General features: G+C 39.7%; 1 protein-coding gene across 1 annotated transcript in view; it reads right to left on the reverse strand.

The window, feature by feature from the left end:
• Positions 1-15,560, reverse strand: part of LOC126198939 (WD repeat-containing protein 81-like) — a 302,041-nt gene that overhangs the window by 35,996 nt on the left and 250,485 nt on the right. Inside the window, exons 19-20 of the mRNA XM_049935579.1 lie at positions 5,362-5,471; positions 5,075-5,282 (exon numbers count right to left, since the gene is read on the reverse strand). Coding sequence (XP_049791536.1) covers positions 5,075-5,282; positions 5,362-5,471 — 318 coding nt within the window. The remainder of the gene's footprint in view (positions 1-5,074; positions 5,283-5,361; positions 5,472-15,560) is intronic.

Here is a 15,560-nt window from a genome sequence, read left to right on the forward strand (position 1 = left end):
TGTATAGACCCTCTATATACTCCTTCCACCTTTCTGCTTTCCCTTCTTTGCATAGAACTGGGTTTCCATCTGAGCTCTTGATATTCATACAGGTGGCTCTCTTTTCTCCAAAGGTCTCTTTAATTTTCCTGTAGGCAGTATCTATCTTACCCCTAGTGAGATAAGCCTCTACATACTTACATTTGTCCTCTAGCCATCCCTGCTTAGCCATTTTGCACTTCCTGTCGATCTCATTTTTGAGGAGTTTGTATTCCCTTTTGCCTGCTTCATTCACTGCGTTTTTATATTTTCTCCTTTCATCAATTAAATTCAATATTTCTTCTGTTACCCATGGATTTCTACTAGCCCTCGTCTTTTTACCTACTTGATCCTCTGCTGCCTTCACTAGTTCATCCCTCAGAGCTACCCATTCTTCTTCTACTGTATTTCTTTCCCCCATTCCTGTCAATTGCAGTTTCCTCAGTTTTAATCTACAGTTCATAACCAATAAATTGTGGTCAGAGTCCACATCTGCCCCTGGAAATGTCTTACAATTTAAAACCTGGTTCCTAAATCTCTGTCTTACCATTATATAATCTATCTGATACCTTCTAGTATCTCCAGGATTCTTCCATGTATACAACCTTCTTTTATGATTCTTGAACCAAGTGTTAGTTATGATTAAGTTATGCTCTGTGCAAAACTCTACCAGGCGGCTCCCTCTTTCATTTCTCTCCCCCAATCCATATTCACCCACTATGTTTCCTTCTCCCTTTTCCTACTCTCGAATTCCAGTCACCGACGACTATTAAATTTTCGTCTCCCTTCACTACCTGAATAATTTCTTTTATCTCATCATACATTTCATCAAGTTCTTCGTCATCTGCAGAGCTAGGTGGCATATAAACTTGTACTACTGTAGTAGGCGTGGGCTTCGTGTCTATCTTGGCCACAATAATGCGTTCACTATGCTGTTTGTAGTAACTTACCCGCATTCCTATTTTTTTATTCATTATTAAACCTACTCCTGCATTACCCCTATTTGACTGTGTATTTATAACCCCGTAATCACCTGACCAAAAGTCTTGTTCCTCCTGTCACCGAACTTCACTAATTCCCACTATATCTAACTTCAACCTATCCATTTCCCTTTTTAAATTTTCTAACGTACCTGCCTGATTAAGGGTTCTGACATTCCACGCTCCGATCCGTAGAACGCCAGTTTTCTTTCTCCTGATAACGACGTCTTCATGAGTAGTCCCCGCCCGGAGATCCTAATGGGGGACTATTTTACTTCCAGAATATTTTACCCAAGATGACGCCATCATCATTTAACCATACAGTAAAGCTGCATGCCCTCAGGAAAAATTACTAAAGTACTAATTAAACCTAACTAACCTAAGGACATCACACACATCCATGCCCGAGGCAGGATTCGAACCTGCGACCGTAGTGGTCGCTCGGCTCCAGACTGTAGCGCCTAGAACCGCACGGCCACTCCGGCCGGCTAGACGTCCCATTTTAACGTTTCCAGGTACATTTTGACCTCTTTTGCAACGTGGGCTTGAGCGTTGTGTTGCTGCAAAATAACTTTATTGTGCCTCTCACTGTATTGCTGCCGTTTGTCTTCTAATGCTCTGCTCAAATGCATTAATTGCATTCAATAATGAGCACCTGTGATTGTTTCTTTTGGTTTTAACATCTCATAGTACACAATGCTGAGCTGGTTCCCCCAAATGCAAAGCATTATCTTGGAGCCGTGAATATTCAGTTTGGCCATTGATGTGGAAGCATGGCCGGGATATCTTCATGATTTTTTGCATTTAGGGTTATCGTAATGAACCCATTTTTCATCCCCGGTCACAATGTGATGCAGAAATACCTTCCGTTTTTGCCTCTGAACCAAGTGTTCACAAACACACAAACGCTGTTCAACATCTCTGTTTCAGCTCACAAGGGACCCAAGTTCCTTCTTTCTGAATGATGAGCCGGCCGGGGTGGCCGAGCGGTTCTAGGCGCTACAGTCCGGAACCGCTATGCTGCTACGGTCGCAGGTTCAAATCCTGCATCGGGCATGGATGTGTGTGATGTCCTTAGGTTAGTTAGGTTTAAGTAGTTCTAAGTTCTAGGGGACTGATGACCTTAGATGTTAAGTCCCATAATGCTCAGAGCCATTTGAATCATTTGAACCATGCCCATAGCCTTGAGACCTTTTGAAATGGCTTGCTGTGTCACTCCTACTAATCTTGCCAATTCTTCTTGAGTTTGATGAGAGTCTTCACTCAGCAATGCCTCCAATTCTGCATCTTTGAAAACATTCTCTCTCCCACCACTGTGCTGGTCTACGACATTAAAATCACCATTCTTGAAGCTTTGAAACCACTCACGACACATTATTTCACTAATAGCGTCCTTACCATATGTACTTGAGTATTCGATGAGACTCAGCTGCTGTTTTCTCCATATTGCAACAAAACAGTAACAACTCCCGCAAATGACGAGAATTAGGCTCGTAAACTGACATTTTCAATCAAGAACAACTTTATGATGCAGACACAAACTGACTAATGTGTGAGTAAGGTTATGTTGACAGAGGTCTCAGCCAACTGCCTGACGTCTGCGATCTGTTTCTTTCGACTGCTACTTACTGTTGTCGCCACCTATCGGCAATCAGCAGAAGCAAAGTTGTACACCTTGTATATTGAAGGAATATATTTTCAACAGATGAGAGAGAGGTACTAAAACATTAGTTTTTTTTTTTTTGGGCGGCTTCTCGCAACACAACCCTAATTATTCTGTGCTATAGCTACAAACATGTGTGAAGAGCACTGAGTAGGATCTGCATGGACAATTTTGAAATATATGTTAATTATCACACATGGTATATTTTTTCTTTCTTTCAATTACAGATTGCTATATTGGGTTGAATGCGACAGCACGCCCTACCAACACATTTCAAAATGCTGCACATCAGAATAAGATTTTTTCAGAGCTCATACATTGGGTCCTATTGGTGACAGAAAGGTAAGGTCAAGTGTTTTGAATGGCCCTTAGGCTAGGGACCATTTATATACACAACAGAAGGATCATCTTACTGTAACTATCCCCTACTATACAGGGTCAAATTTTGAATATTACACACTTCCTCCAGCTTAGACAAATAGGTTTGTTCTTTTCACATTAGATATCTTCTATGGTGCACCTAAAGGGGCTTATGGAGGCACCATTTAATTCATGGGCTGTTCTCACGAGAACTCAAAAAAAGCATTTTTCACCATTTTTGGCCACAGTAGCAGATATCTAAATAACTAACCACAGCAAATTTCTCAAATTTTAATGATATATTCTCTAGGCATTTATCTAAATGTGCCCTCTTCCAACTTAAAAAAATCTTTATCCATTATCAAGAAACACCTCCAAAAACATCATTTTTGGACAGCAAAACCAAGTTGCAAATTCCAACATGGCTATTCAAAGCAAATGGCTTAATTTTCACAATGTATTCCTAAGATCATGATCTTGAACACACTTGAAACTTTCCTTGATATCTTTATACATTTCCAAGATATAGAGGTTCAAAGTTACCATACTTGTACACATAAAATAGGGAAATAACATCTGGTGCGAGATGAAAATGTAATTTACCAAGTGACATAACATGGAAAAATATGCTTTAAAGAGTCTCTGTTATCTCCAAAAGGGTTTTGGAAACCCTATATTGTAGTACTGAGTTTTTCATTATTTTGGCTTCACATAAATAAACTATCAAAATTTCATTGAGTTACAAAGTTCTTTTCACATGAGTGACAGAAAAAATGCTGCTTTCAAAGCACAAAATAAGTTAAAAATGCACCTGTTTATTAAGAGGTTCTGACTGAAAATTGGGGTGTCAGCTGCCTCTTTCTACTTCCCTCAGCAGCTTTCAAAATTTTCCCAAAAAATTTTGGCATGGGAACGTATTTGCATTTTTTTGTGTTGTGAGAGAAGGAGACAGTGGCAGTGGGAAAGAGGTGGAAAAGGAATAAATACTGGAAGATGGTAGACAGTGGTTGTGGTATAGAAAGAGTGAAGGAGACAGTAGCAATGAGATACAGAGGCGCACCGTGGCAGTGGAACACAGTTGTCAGTGACAGAACAGTGCTAGGAAAAGGGTGAAGTACACAGTGCCAGTGGGAGAGGAATAAAGTGAAGGAGAAAGTGGAAGTGGGTGACAGCCAGTGATAATGAGAAAAGAGTCTATGACAATGACAACAAGGAATTGAGAGGCAGTGACAGTGAGGTGAGAGAGCAGCAGTGGCAAGGAATTAATGAAATAGTAAGCAGTAGGAGAGAGGAAGAGAGAGCAAGAAAGAGACAGTGACAGTGAGAAGAGACAGTAGGTGGAGAACAGAATGAAGGAGACTGTGGCTGTGAGACAGGAGACATGAAGAGATATCGACAATGAGTTGGACTGAATGAATGAGTGAGAATGGGCAAGTGAGACTGGATGGGTATGAACTACTTAAACAGCAATGGACTAGTAGGTGTGAGCAAGTTACAGTTAGAGGAACTTGTAGGAGTGAGATGCAAGTGACATGTTAAAAAGAGTGTGAATATGCTTGCATACCAAAATTTTTGGCAGAAATAGGCTGCTGGTACCCCACTTTTCAATCAGAGTCTTTTTTGTGCTCTGATAGGGGCATTTTTCCACTGGTTCTAAATTAGATAGAATAATTTAAGGAGTACAAGTTACACCTCACCAAATAGTTGAAATGACGAGACATCAATAGACATACACAGAGCACTGAAAATATCACTAGCTTTGAGACGAGTCCTTCAGAGTTATAGAGTACATACACAGATATCCACGTGTAAAGTTACGATTATTTACATTCCACCAAGGACTTTACATTACCAAATTAGGTATTACTCTAGACATTTCTACTGGGTAGGGGTCAGTAATACAGAATGACAGTTTTTCTTTTCAATTAAATACAATAATATGTTAATGGAGCATAAATACACACACTAAATGAAACAAGATGTGCAAATGAAACAAGATGTGCCCAATGAGGATATAGGAAATACGAATGATAGTAAAATAATTATGCAGTACCTGGCTTCTTAGTGACCACAGTTTCACAGTCTTGTCACGACTTCCACTAAGGAAACTATTTTCATTGTCTAACACTTGTATGGTGCGGATGTTACTTGTATGGCCTGAGAATCTCTGAAGTTTTATCTGCTTGAAATTAAAATTTGTTTCTTTATCAGGTCGCCCAATCTCATGTTCCCAGTATGCCAACCAGTTTCCATGTAAATGCCTAGAAATTTAGGTAAGGCAATATTTCAACAAAAATTGTGAATAATTACATTTAGCAATTCTGTGGCCGTTATAAATACCTGTTTGTATTCTCCATTTTTTTGCTTATGAGATTCATCAAGTCACCTGCACTTTCTTGAAAAGCAATACCTGCACTTTCTGTTGGTAGAACAGAAGGGATATCTGCACTCTGAAATAAAAGAAATAGTAATATTAAGTTCATGACAATCACTGTAAACTATTTTAAAGCCTCAATTCATAGGTAACAAGATGCTAAAATGTGACAATTAGTAAATTTTTGGCAACAGTCCTAAAGTACTTAAACAAAAACTTGCAACTCAGTTTAACAATACGTATGGTACATTGAAGGAGAAATGGATAGATGGTGAGAATTATGATACTGATTTAAATAGTTGTGACTGGCTTGAACACTGACTAAAATGGATGAACCAGTCACTCTGAGACACACTGAAATAATCTACGCAATAATCTGGGCAAGAATACTCACAATACACAAAATATTAAAATCTTTTCCACATTAATCTCATTACCTAAGACAGTAAACAAACCCTTATCATGAAAAATGGTGCCTACTTGTCAGAATATAAAATGGTATCCAGTAAATGTGGTGCATTGGCACTGGTACGCCAGAAGCAATCCACACTGGTGAGTCTCCATGCCAAGAAGGACCTGTGTGTCAGAGTACAGTGGCCTATTCTCAGTCATGTTAAAGCTATTTCTTTCCACCTGTGTGATTGGAATGATGTTCTCCATGGCAAAACTGTAGGTTTAATCAGCCTTATAATTTGTTATTTTGTATCTCCAGCCACACATCCTCTCTCTGACCATAACCCTCCTCCTCAGTAATAAGGTAACAGCAGTGAAGAGGACTGCAAGGTGCAATACATTACTTTAATTGTAAGTGTCCCTTGTTGCTGTGTCAGTTTGATCATTTGCCAGTATTCCCACATGGCCCAGTGCCCAGAAGAATGATACTGCCTTCCCTTGATACTGCAGTATGTAAAGTGTGTCTTACATGTTTTGCACTACTTTGTCTGCTGGTATGTATGCTGACAATTCTGTGTGGTACTTAGCGAATCAGAACAGGCAAAGTTATTCAGCTATTTGCACCTCATCTGCCCCAGTGCATTTAGGATTGCAGAGAACTCTGGATGAAAGACTGGAAGTATAATCCTAAAGACACCATCAGGAGAAACTACTGAGCAGCATACAGTATGGCCTTGCTTAGACCTAACAGTGTAAATAATTATTAAATTTCTGTGCTACTCTAAAAGAATTTAAAATATTTGTTTGAAAACAATAATCTGGTGCACAAGATTTCTTGAACTTTATCAAGTAGTCTTGGCCTCACTATTGAGTATACTTGCTCCAGCCCTGTGTTACAACTTTTAGGTGTGGCACAATCTCTAGAAGCTACTCCTCTGCTCTAGTCCCTAATGGTCGCATTAATACATACATTTTGCTGATGATCACACAAGAAGAGCAGAGGCCATAGACTGGAGGATTGATCAGACATGCATGTCACACAATGAGGAACTTCTGTCACATGTTTAGAGGTGGTTCACCATCCTCGCCACAAAGGCTGCCTATAGTACTTGTCCTGAAGCCTCCTAACACCAATCTAATGCCTTTATGGTGAATGGATTCCAGAACATGTAAATAGGTTGTTTGTGCAGAACCATACACAACACTGCCATAGTCCAGCCACGAGCAAACAAAGATTCTGTAAAATAACAACAGGAAGGATCTGTCAGCCTCCCTGTATCTGCCACTAGGATGCTTTTAAGATGTTGAGAGCCTTTAGAGTTTTTACTTCTAGATACTTCAGGTGCAGCAGGCAGGAGTCTCTCATCGAACATGAGACCTAAAAACATTATTGAGTTCTTAAAACTCAGAGTGGTGCTCCCCCAGACACAATTCAGGCTGATTACAAACATCACATACATGATTAAAATTGACGCACACACTTATCTGTAGAAAAAGTGAAGCCTATGTCTTAGCCCATATTTATAGTCTTCTTACTGTTAGATGCAGCTGTCAAGCCAGTTGTTTTTGAAGTTGGAAGATAAACAAAAGACTGAAAAATCAGCTACAAAACGAGAACACTGGGCAGGACTCCATACTTTGGTCACCGCGCTGTTCATGGGCACTGCGAAAGGAGTAACACTTAACACAATTCCAGACAGACACTATTCTCCTGGGGATACTGGTCTGAGAGTGTACTGACAACTGCGAACCTGAAATATTATCCTGAAAGGAAGGTTCACACTATGATGGGAAGAAAACCTTGGAAGACCTATTCCTATTGTTGTCAGCAAAGCACATCTGTGTGATGAAGTTCAGGGAGCAGCAGTCATTATTTATCATTCACTATCTATGTGGATCGCTCTCACTTGCTTTCACAAGTGTGAGCACTCACTGACTGTGTCTCAGCAGGTGCGTAGTCCGTTCCATGATAGTTAGCAATGTCACAATGCAGTATGAGGATGTAAGTGAAGCATATGAAGTGTGCACACACTGCAACTTCACAGCCTATGTGCACGCATGTGAGTTCGCATAGATGCAGTTTTTACTATGAAACGTCTAATAGTAAAAATTAGCAATTTAATGTAGAGATCGATATGCTCCTTGTAGAGTTTTGAAAAGCTTTTTATAATGGCCTATGACTAATCTTTGGGGAGAAAATCAAACAAAAGGGTATAATACAACTGAACAGGTAAAAAAAGTCTACTCACCAAGTGGTGGCAGGAGAAAAGAAGATATAAAACTTATGGAAAAGTGCAAGCTTTTGGAGCCAGTGGCTCCTCCTGGCAGAAGGGTTGAAGGGAAAGGAAGAGGGATGAAGGAAAAAGAACTGGTGAGATTTAGGGAATGGGGAGAATTAAAGAAAAGTCACCCAGAACTCTGGATCAAGGGTGACTTACCAAAGAGGATGAAAGGGAAAGACTGGTAGATGGGGACTGAACGAGACACGATCTGAAAACCTGAGAGCTTAAATATATTAAGATAGGGTAACAAGCAAAGCAGAGATAACTTAAAAAAAAAAAGACATCATGCAAGAGTTAATAAGACTGGAAAGCTACGTGCACTGTACATGGTACGCATGGAGGGATGTGAGGTGGAGAGAATGCAACCAGTCAGAAAATAAAAGATATAGGTAACCAAAAGGGAGTGGAGAAAAGGAATACTAACTGAAAAGAAATGCTGAGACCAAATAAATTAAAGCAACTAGTCTCAGCATTTCCTCCTATGACAAAACATCAACAGTATTAGATTTAGAAGATCACCTAACAAAAGAACTCAAACAAAAAAGGAGTATGACAAAGCTTTTTGCAACCCCCTCAGTTTGTAACATTTTTATAGATGATTTCTTGAGGGGGTGAATATAAACAATAACAACTGAATTTTATTTAAACTTTGACGCAATTCTAAATATTTTATACATCAACCTCCATCTGCATCTTCACAGATACTCGGGGAGCCACCATATAGTGCGTGGAGTAGGGTACACAATATCACTTCTTGTCATTTCCTTTCCTGTTCCACTCTCAAATAGAGTAAGGGGAAAACAACTGCCTGTATGCCTCTGTATCTTATCTTCATGGTCCTTATGTGCAAGGTAAGTTGGCAGCAGTAGAATTGTTTGGCAGTCAGCTTCAAATGCCTGTTCTCTAAATTTTCTTGATAGTGTTTCTCGAAAAGAACGTCGCCTTCCCTCCAGGGATTCCCAATTGAGTTCCCTATGCATCTCCGTAACACTTATGTATTGTTCGAACCTACCGGTAATAAATCTAGCAGCCCTCCTCTGTATTGCCTCGATGTCTCCTTCAATCCGAAGGAGTACTCAAGAATAAGTTGCACCAGCGTCCTATATGCAGTATCCTTTACAGGTGAACCACTCGTTCCTAAAATTCTCCAAATAAACTGAAGCTGACTATTCGCCTTCCCTACCACAGTTCTCACATGCTCATACCAACACATATCGCTTTGCGATGTTAAGCTCAGATATTTAAACAACTTGACTGTTTCAAGCAGGACACTAGTAACACTGTATCCAAACAGTACAGGTTTGTTCTTCCTAGTCATCTGCATTAACTTGCATTTTTCCCACAATTAGGGCCAGCTGCCATTCATCAAATCAACTGGAAATTTGTGTAAGTCATCTTGTATCTTCCTACTGTCACTCAGCTTTGACACTTACTGTACATCATGGAATCATCGGCAAACAACCACAGATTACTGCCCACCCTGTCAGCCAAATTATTTACATAAGTAGATAACAACAGTAGTCCTATCACACTTCCCTGGGGCACTCCTGATGATACACTTGCTTCTGTTGAACACTCACTCATGAGGACAACATACTGTTTTGCATTATTTAAGAATTCTTTGAGCCACTAACATATCTGTGAACTTATTCCTTATGTTTGTACCTTTGTTAACAGCTTGCAATGGGATAGTGCATCAAAAGCTTTCTGGAAATCTAGAAATATGGAATCTGCTTGTTCTCCTTCATCCATAGTTCTCAGTATACCATGTGAGAAAAGGGCAAGCTGAGTTTCACATGAGCAATGCTTTTTAAAACCATGCTGATTTGTGCACATAAGCTTCTCAATTTCTAGAAAGTTTATTATATTTAAAATGAGGATATGTTCACAGATTCTGAAGCAAACAGAAGTTAGAGATATTGGTTAAAGTTGAGTGTGATAGTGAAGTCATCTGGTCACATATAAGAGGTGCAGGTGAAATCAATTTAATTGTTGGATGTTTTTACCTGATTCTGCTGTGACAGTTCTAGAGTTGTTCAAAGAAGGTCTTTAGTCAATAGTGCGTAAATATGCAGATCTTGCAGTAATGGTTGGAGGCGATTTTAACCTGCCAAATACTGACTGGGGTATCTATGGATTCATTGCAGGGGTACAGACAGACAGTCAAGTGGAATACTTTTGAACATGTTTTCTGAAAATTGTCTTGAGCAGCTAGCTCGGTAGCCAAAATGGAAAGGAAATATCTTAGACCTTGTACCTACAAATAGGCCAAACCTTATCGACAATGTCACTATACAAACGGAGACTAGTGATCGTGATGTCATTATAGCAACTATGACTATGAAAGTTAATAAATCAGTCACAAAGGCTAGGAGGGTGTTTCTGCTAGATGACGTGGTTATTGTATATAGAACTTGAAGTGACTTGCAACGCCTGCCTTGAGGTCACCTAGTATAAAGTTGCTGAGTACACTGCTAAACTATATGGTTCACTTAGATGCTTCCATAATGTAATAGTTCAGTTGAGATTCAGCCATGGGAATATGCTCTCCAATAAAGCCTTGGATCCTGACACTCTCCTGTAGTTAACTTGCATTAACTACACAACACTCCGCCTCCCCTTTGGAGTAATTTTTTAAATTTTACTTACTTATTTATATGTTTATTGTATTATTTTTTACTGTATCTTAATATTTCCTTCTCTCTGTACTTTTCTCCCATTCTCTTATTCCCACTTACCTCCTAGTTCTTAACTGCACTCATTATTCATTTTACTTCAAATGCCTGTATAATGTAGTAGGAGCTGGTTTTCTTGGCATTGGTCAGGTGAAGTGGTTGATGGCTGCAGCATAAGTCTGAGCAGGCTGAATCTCTTCTTCCTGATGTATTTGGCTGGTTTCAGAGATTGGTGCTAAAGATCACTACACTACATCTTCAACATTCTCTATTACCTTTTGACACATTATGTTAACATTTACAGCAGCTATCTCTTGCTTACTCAGTTCAACAGTTTTGGCTCTCGCATAAAATACATTGTTCATTCTCTCACTAGCTGGCATATGAGAGAGGGATGTCGTGGCGATTTTCCACAATTGCCATATGGACCACATTCATAAGTTGATCATACGTCTTTCATCTGACTCGTTTCTGTTGCATATCCTCAATGTGATGGAATCACTTGATGTACTCCTAATATGTTGTGACACCTTTTACAACTACACCTCGATATATTTCTTCTGTGACTCCTTTAATCAAGTGTGAGATTTTGTCAGATTTTTCATATTCATATTCACACTGTAACATAGGGCTATAGCATTCTGTAAGTACGACTGAGTCCTTTCCTTATGACACTGGGCCCCGTTCTGCCGATGACTGTCACCTACATTTTCTTCAGTTCGGCTTGCAATTTATCTGAGCTAATAAGCTTTCCATTTTTGTTCTCAAACCACTGGTGGATTGTGCCATCCAAGTTGGTTGGTTGGTTTGTGGAGTAAAAGGGACTAAACTGCTTGATTATCAGTCCCTTTTCAGTGGTTATGCAGTTCTCAGAAGAAAACCATAACCCGAAGAATCCTATTGCCTGAAAGCTGGGAAAGGAACAAAATGTGTAAAATTAGGTGTGTAACCACACAGAAGGAGAAAATAAAAGAAGCAAGCCAAAAGTGAAAACATTAACTAAAAGGAAAACAGTTGTAGAAGGTGTTATAACAATATAGCAGATGACCTGGGCTGGCTGATCGCAAGAATAAAAAAGGGATGAGCCTGCCACTTGCAACACACTAAAATCTCCAGACTAACAACACAAGGCAAGAGAAACACAGATGGTGAAAAGATGAACATCAAGTCGAACAGGCAGCACCAGAGAGAGTGAGGAAGAGTAAAAATGAGGGTGAGGGCCTGGGGGAGAAGGCCACATGATAAAAACACCCCATCTCAAATAAAACTTAAAACTAGATCAGCCATTCAGGCATTGTCACCTAACATGATAGATAGTGCCTCAGGAAGGTTAAAAGTCCGTCTCAGGATGGTTAAAGTTGGACAGTCCAACAAGATGTGATGACTGTCAAGTATGAATCATGGCAACACTGAGGTGGGCCCTCGCAATGTAGATGGTGACTCTGAGTCATCCAAGTATGGTCGATGCGAAGCTGGCAAAGGAGAACAGACCCTAGCGAGAGGGTTACGTGGAGGACTGCCACACCTTCATTGGCTCCTTTATCATAAGTAACTTGTTTGGCATGGTCAGGAAGTGCCATTCTGTATTCCAGAGCCCAAAAACCTTTTGGCATAGTACCAATCAAAGATCAGATTCTGGTGTGCCAATGTCCAGACTCCGTTAATGGGTAGCCTCTTTGGCTAGACTGTTGGCAAGTTCATTTCACAGGATCCATATGAAGGCCACTGATCATTCACACTTTTCAGGGATATAAAGAGACTCTTGGGTGGCCATTACAAAAGGATGGTGAGGGAAGCAATGATCAAGAATTTGTAAAGCGGTAAAGGAGTCGCTACAAATGAGGAAGGACTCCCTGGCACATGGACGGATGTGCTCAGGAGTACAAGAGATGGCTACCAGTTCTGCAGTGAAAACACTGTGGCCATCTGGCAAGGAACACTGTTCAGTATGTCCTGCATGAGCATACGCAAACCCAAAATGACCATCAACCATCGAACCATCCATGTAAACTACCTCTGAGACCTGGGACAGGGCAAGAATAGAGAGAAACAGGCGGTGGAGGGCCGCAGGATGAACTGAGTCTTTTGGGACATGGGAAAACAGGCGTTGATTCCATGGGGCCTGAGGGGACCCGAGCCAAAAAATCCGTGTGTGTGTGTGGGGGGGGGGGGGCAATAATTTAAGAAAATTATTACTTATATTATGCTTTGTAAAATTACAAAAAAATATGTTGGAACTTTTTATTTTCTTTGCTTGATGATAGTTACCTTTTGAAATACATTCAGCAATGAGTTAAAGCATATAATTATTATGGTAGTAAGCAGGTTAACTTAAAATGAGTGGTGTGAATCATGATAGTGTTATGGTACTGTGGGCACACTTAGAATTTGTCCTGGTGCAAGGATCTTTGGGTAAAGTCTGGCACTGGTAGGCCAGTGCTGCGGCTGCGGCAACATCGAAAGGACTGGAGCAGAAGCGCCTGGAACCCTCTGCCTTGCGTCGCCTTGATGCTTTGAGACATTATAATGCCGTGCCTATATAAAGCCCACCCTGCTGTCGCAGTCATTCACTTTGGATAGTTTCGTTCAGTGCATGCTGCAGATGTTTTTAGTATTCCGACTTTAGTGTCTAGTGGACTATTTTATATGACTATATTTTATTCATTTACTTTAGTCTCTTAGTGTACTGTGAATTAAGTTTGCAATGGATAAATTTGTTACCAAAAAGGTGTGCTTAGAAGCTAATGATACAGAAAGCCAACCTCCAACATTTATTGTGTCGTCAATTGCTTCGCCATTTTCAGGCGAGAACCATTCACAGCTGAAACCTGGACAATATGGTAAGGAAATATCATTTCAGAAGTCTTGGTTGGTCAAATATACATGACTAGAATATGAAGCATCTACCGAAAAAGTTTTTTTGCAAAACCTGCATAGAGGCAAATGCTAAAAAATTATTACAATTTTCTTTAAAAAAGAAGATGCATTTACTTCCGTAGGGTTTCCTAACTGGAAAAAGGCTTTGGAAAAATTCCTTTTCATGAAAATACATTTACGCATAAAGAAGGTGTTCTGAAACTAAATTTCATCACTAACCAAAGTGTGGCCTCCCAATTGAATGAACAGTTCGATAGTGATATGAAGAAAGGCCATTTAGCTCTTGAGACAATTTTTACTACTGTACAATTTCTATGCCGACAAGGACTAGCAATTAGAGGGCACAAAGATGTAAACTCAAATTTTTTTCAATTGTTGGAACTCTGAAAGAATGACATACTTGAGTTTAAAGACTGGTTACGGCTTTTGGGGTATAAGTGGATGTCCCACAATAATCGAAACGAGATCATTGATCTACTAGGAAAGTCTGTGTTGAGAAAGGTATTGCCATCAATCAAGAAGAGTTAACATTTTTCTATTATGGTTGACAAAACAAGTGATTCTTCGAATCTCAAACAAGTATCATTTTGTATTTGTACTGTCGATGATTCCTTAATCATCAATGAAGACTTTATTGGTTTATAAGAGACCACCAAAACTGAATCACAAACTCTGTTTAGTATTTTAAAAGACTTTTTGCTCATTTTGATTTGTCAATGGATAACATAAGAGGACAGTGCTATGATGGTGCCTCAAGTATGAGAGGTAAGTTCAAAGGACTAAACAAGTTAGTTTTGGGTAATTACCAAAACCACGTTGTGTGCACTGCACTGCTCAAAGTTTAGACTTGGCAGTTGTAGACAGTCTCCGCCATCTTACGTTTATGAGGGATATAATGGCTTTGGCCAAGGATTTAATAAACACTGTAAGGGAATCCAACAAAAGGATGGGACTTTTCAGAAGCATACGCTGTGACAGCGCCAACAACCAAGCTGATCTACAGCCCCTTTGCCCGACTCAAAGGACCATGCAAGCTTCTAGTATCTTGAGAATATTGAAAAACTTTGAAGAACTTTGAAGAACTTCTAGAGTTTTTTGAAATCTTTTCTGCAGAGGACAAAACAGCGGCAGGTTACAAATGTGCAGGCTACCTTGAATCAATGTTACAATTCAAAACTTATTTCCTTTTATGTCTTTATTGCCATGCAATGAACCCAGAAGAGGATGTCAATGAAAAAATTCAATGCCCTCATCTAAGTGTTGCTGATCTGGAAAAAGTATACAGGGGCTTGATTTGTGTATTGAATGGAAGGCATGGTAGTTTTGAACACTTTTAGGAATTGTGTTTAAAAGAAAAACCTTCACAAGTTGATGATCCTTTGCTTCCTTGGAATCTAAGTATACCAAAGAAGTATGAAAACAACGAAGCCAGCTCACCGAACACTTTCAGAACCCCAAAGGAATACTACAAAGCTATTTACATTGAAGTTTGTGAAACGGTGCAATCTTGCATTACTGAGCGGTTTGCTTCAACTGGACTCACACAGGTCATTGCAGTTGAACAAGAGAGCTTGCTTTTAGTAAACAGAGGTGAAACAAAATTGGAAAAATCAACTGAGTTTTTCAAAAATGACCTAGACATTGAGAGACTGCTTACACTTGAATATGTTAGCCGATATCGCTAATAAAAAACAACTGGTCCTAAAAAATGTAAGAAAGGACATTACACAAGAGCCTGCAGTTGGAGAAATGTTATGTGAAGTAGTGAAGTGCATTAAGCTTCTCAAAGTAGTTCTAATCACGACAGCAACAGCAGAAAGGTCATTTAGTGCCCTTACATGTTTGAAGTCATATCTCCGATCAACAATGGGACAGAAGCGATTGAACAACTTGGCTGTTCTTAATGCCCACCGAGATGTTTTGGATGGATTGGATATG

The sequence above is a fragment of the Schistocerca nitens genome, chromosome 8 (assembly GCF_023898315.1).
Source record: "Schistocerca nitens isolate TAMUIC-IGC-003100 chromosome 8, iqSchNite1.1, whole genome shotgun sequence".
NCBI classification, from domain to species: Eukaryota; Metazoa; Arthropoda; class Insecta; order Orthoptera; family Acrididae; genus Schistocerca; species Schistocerca nitens.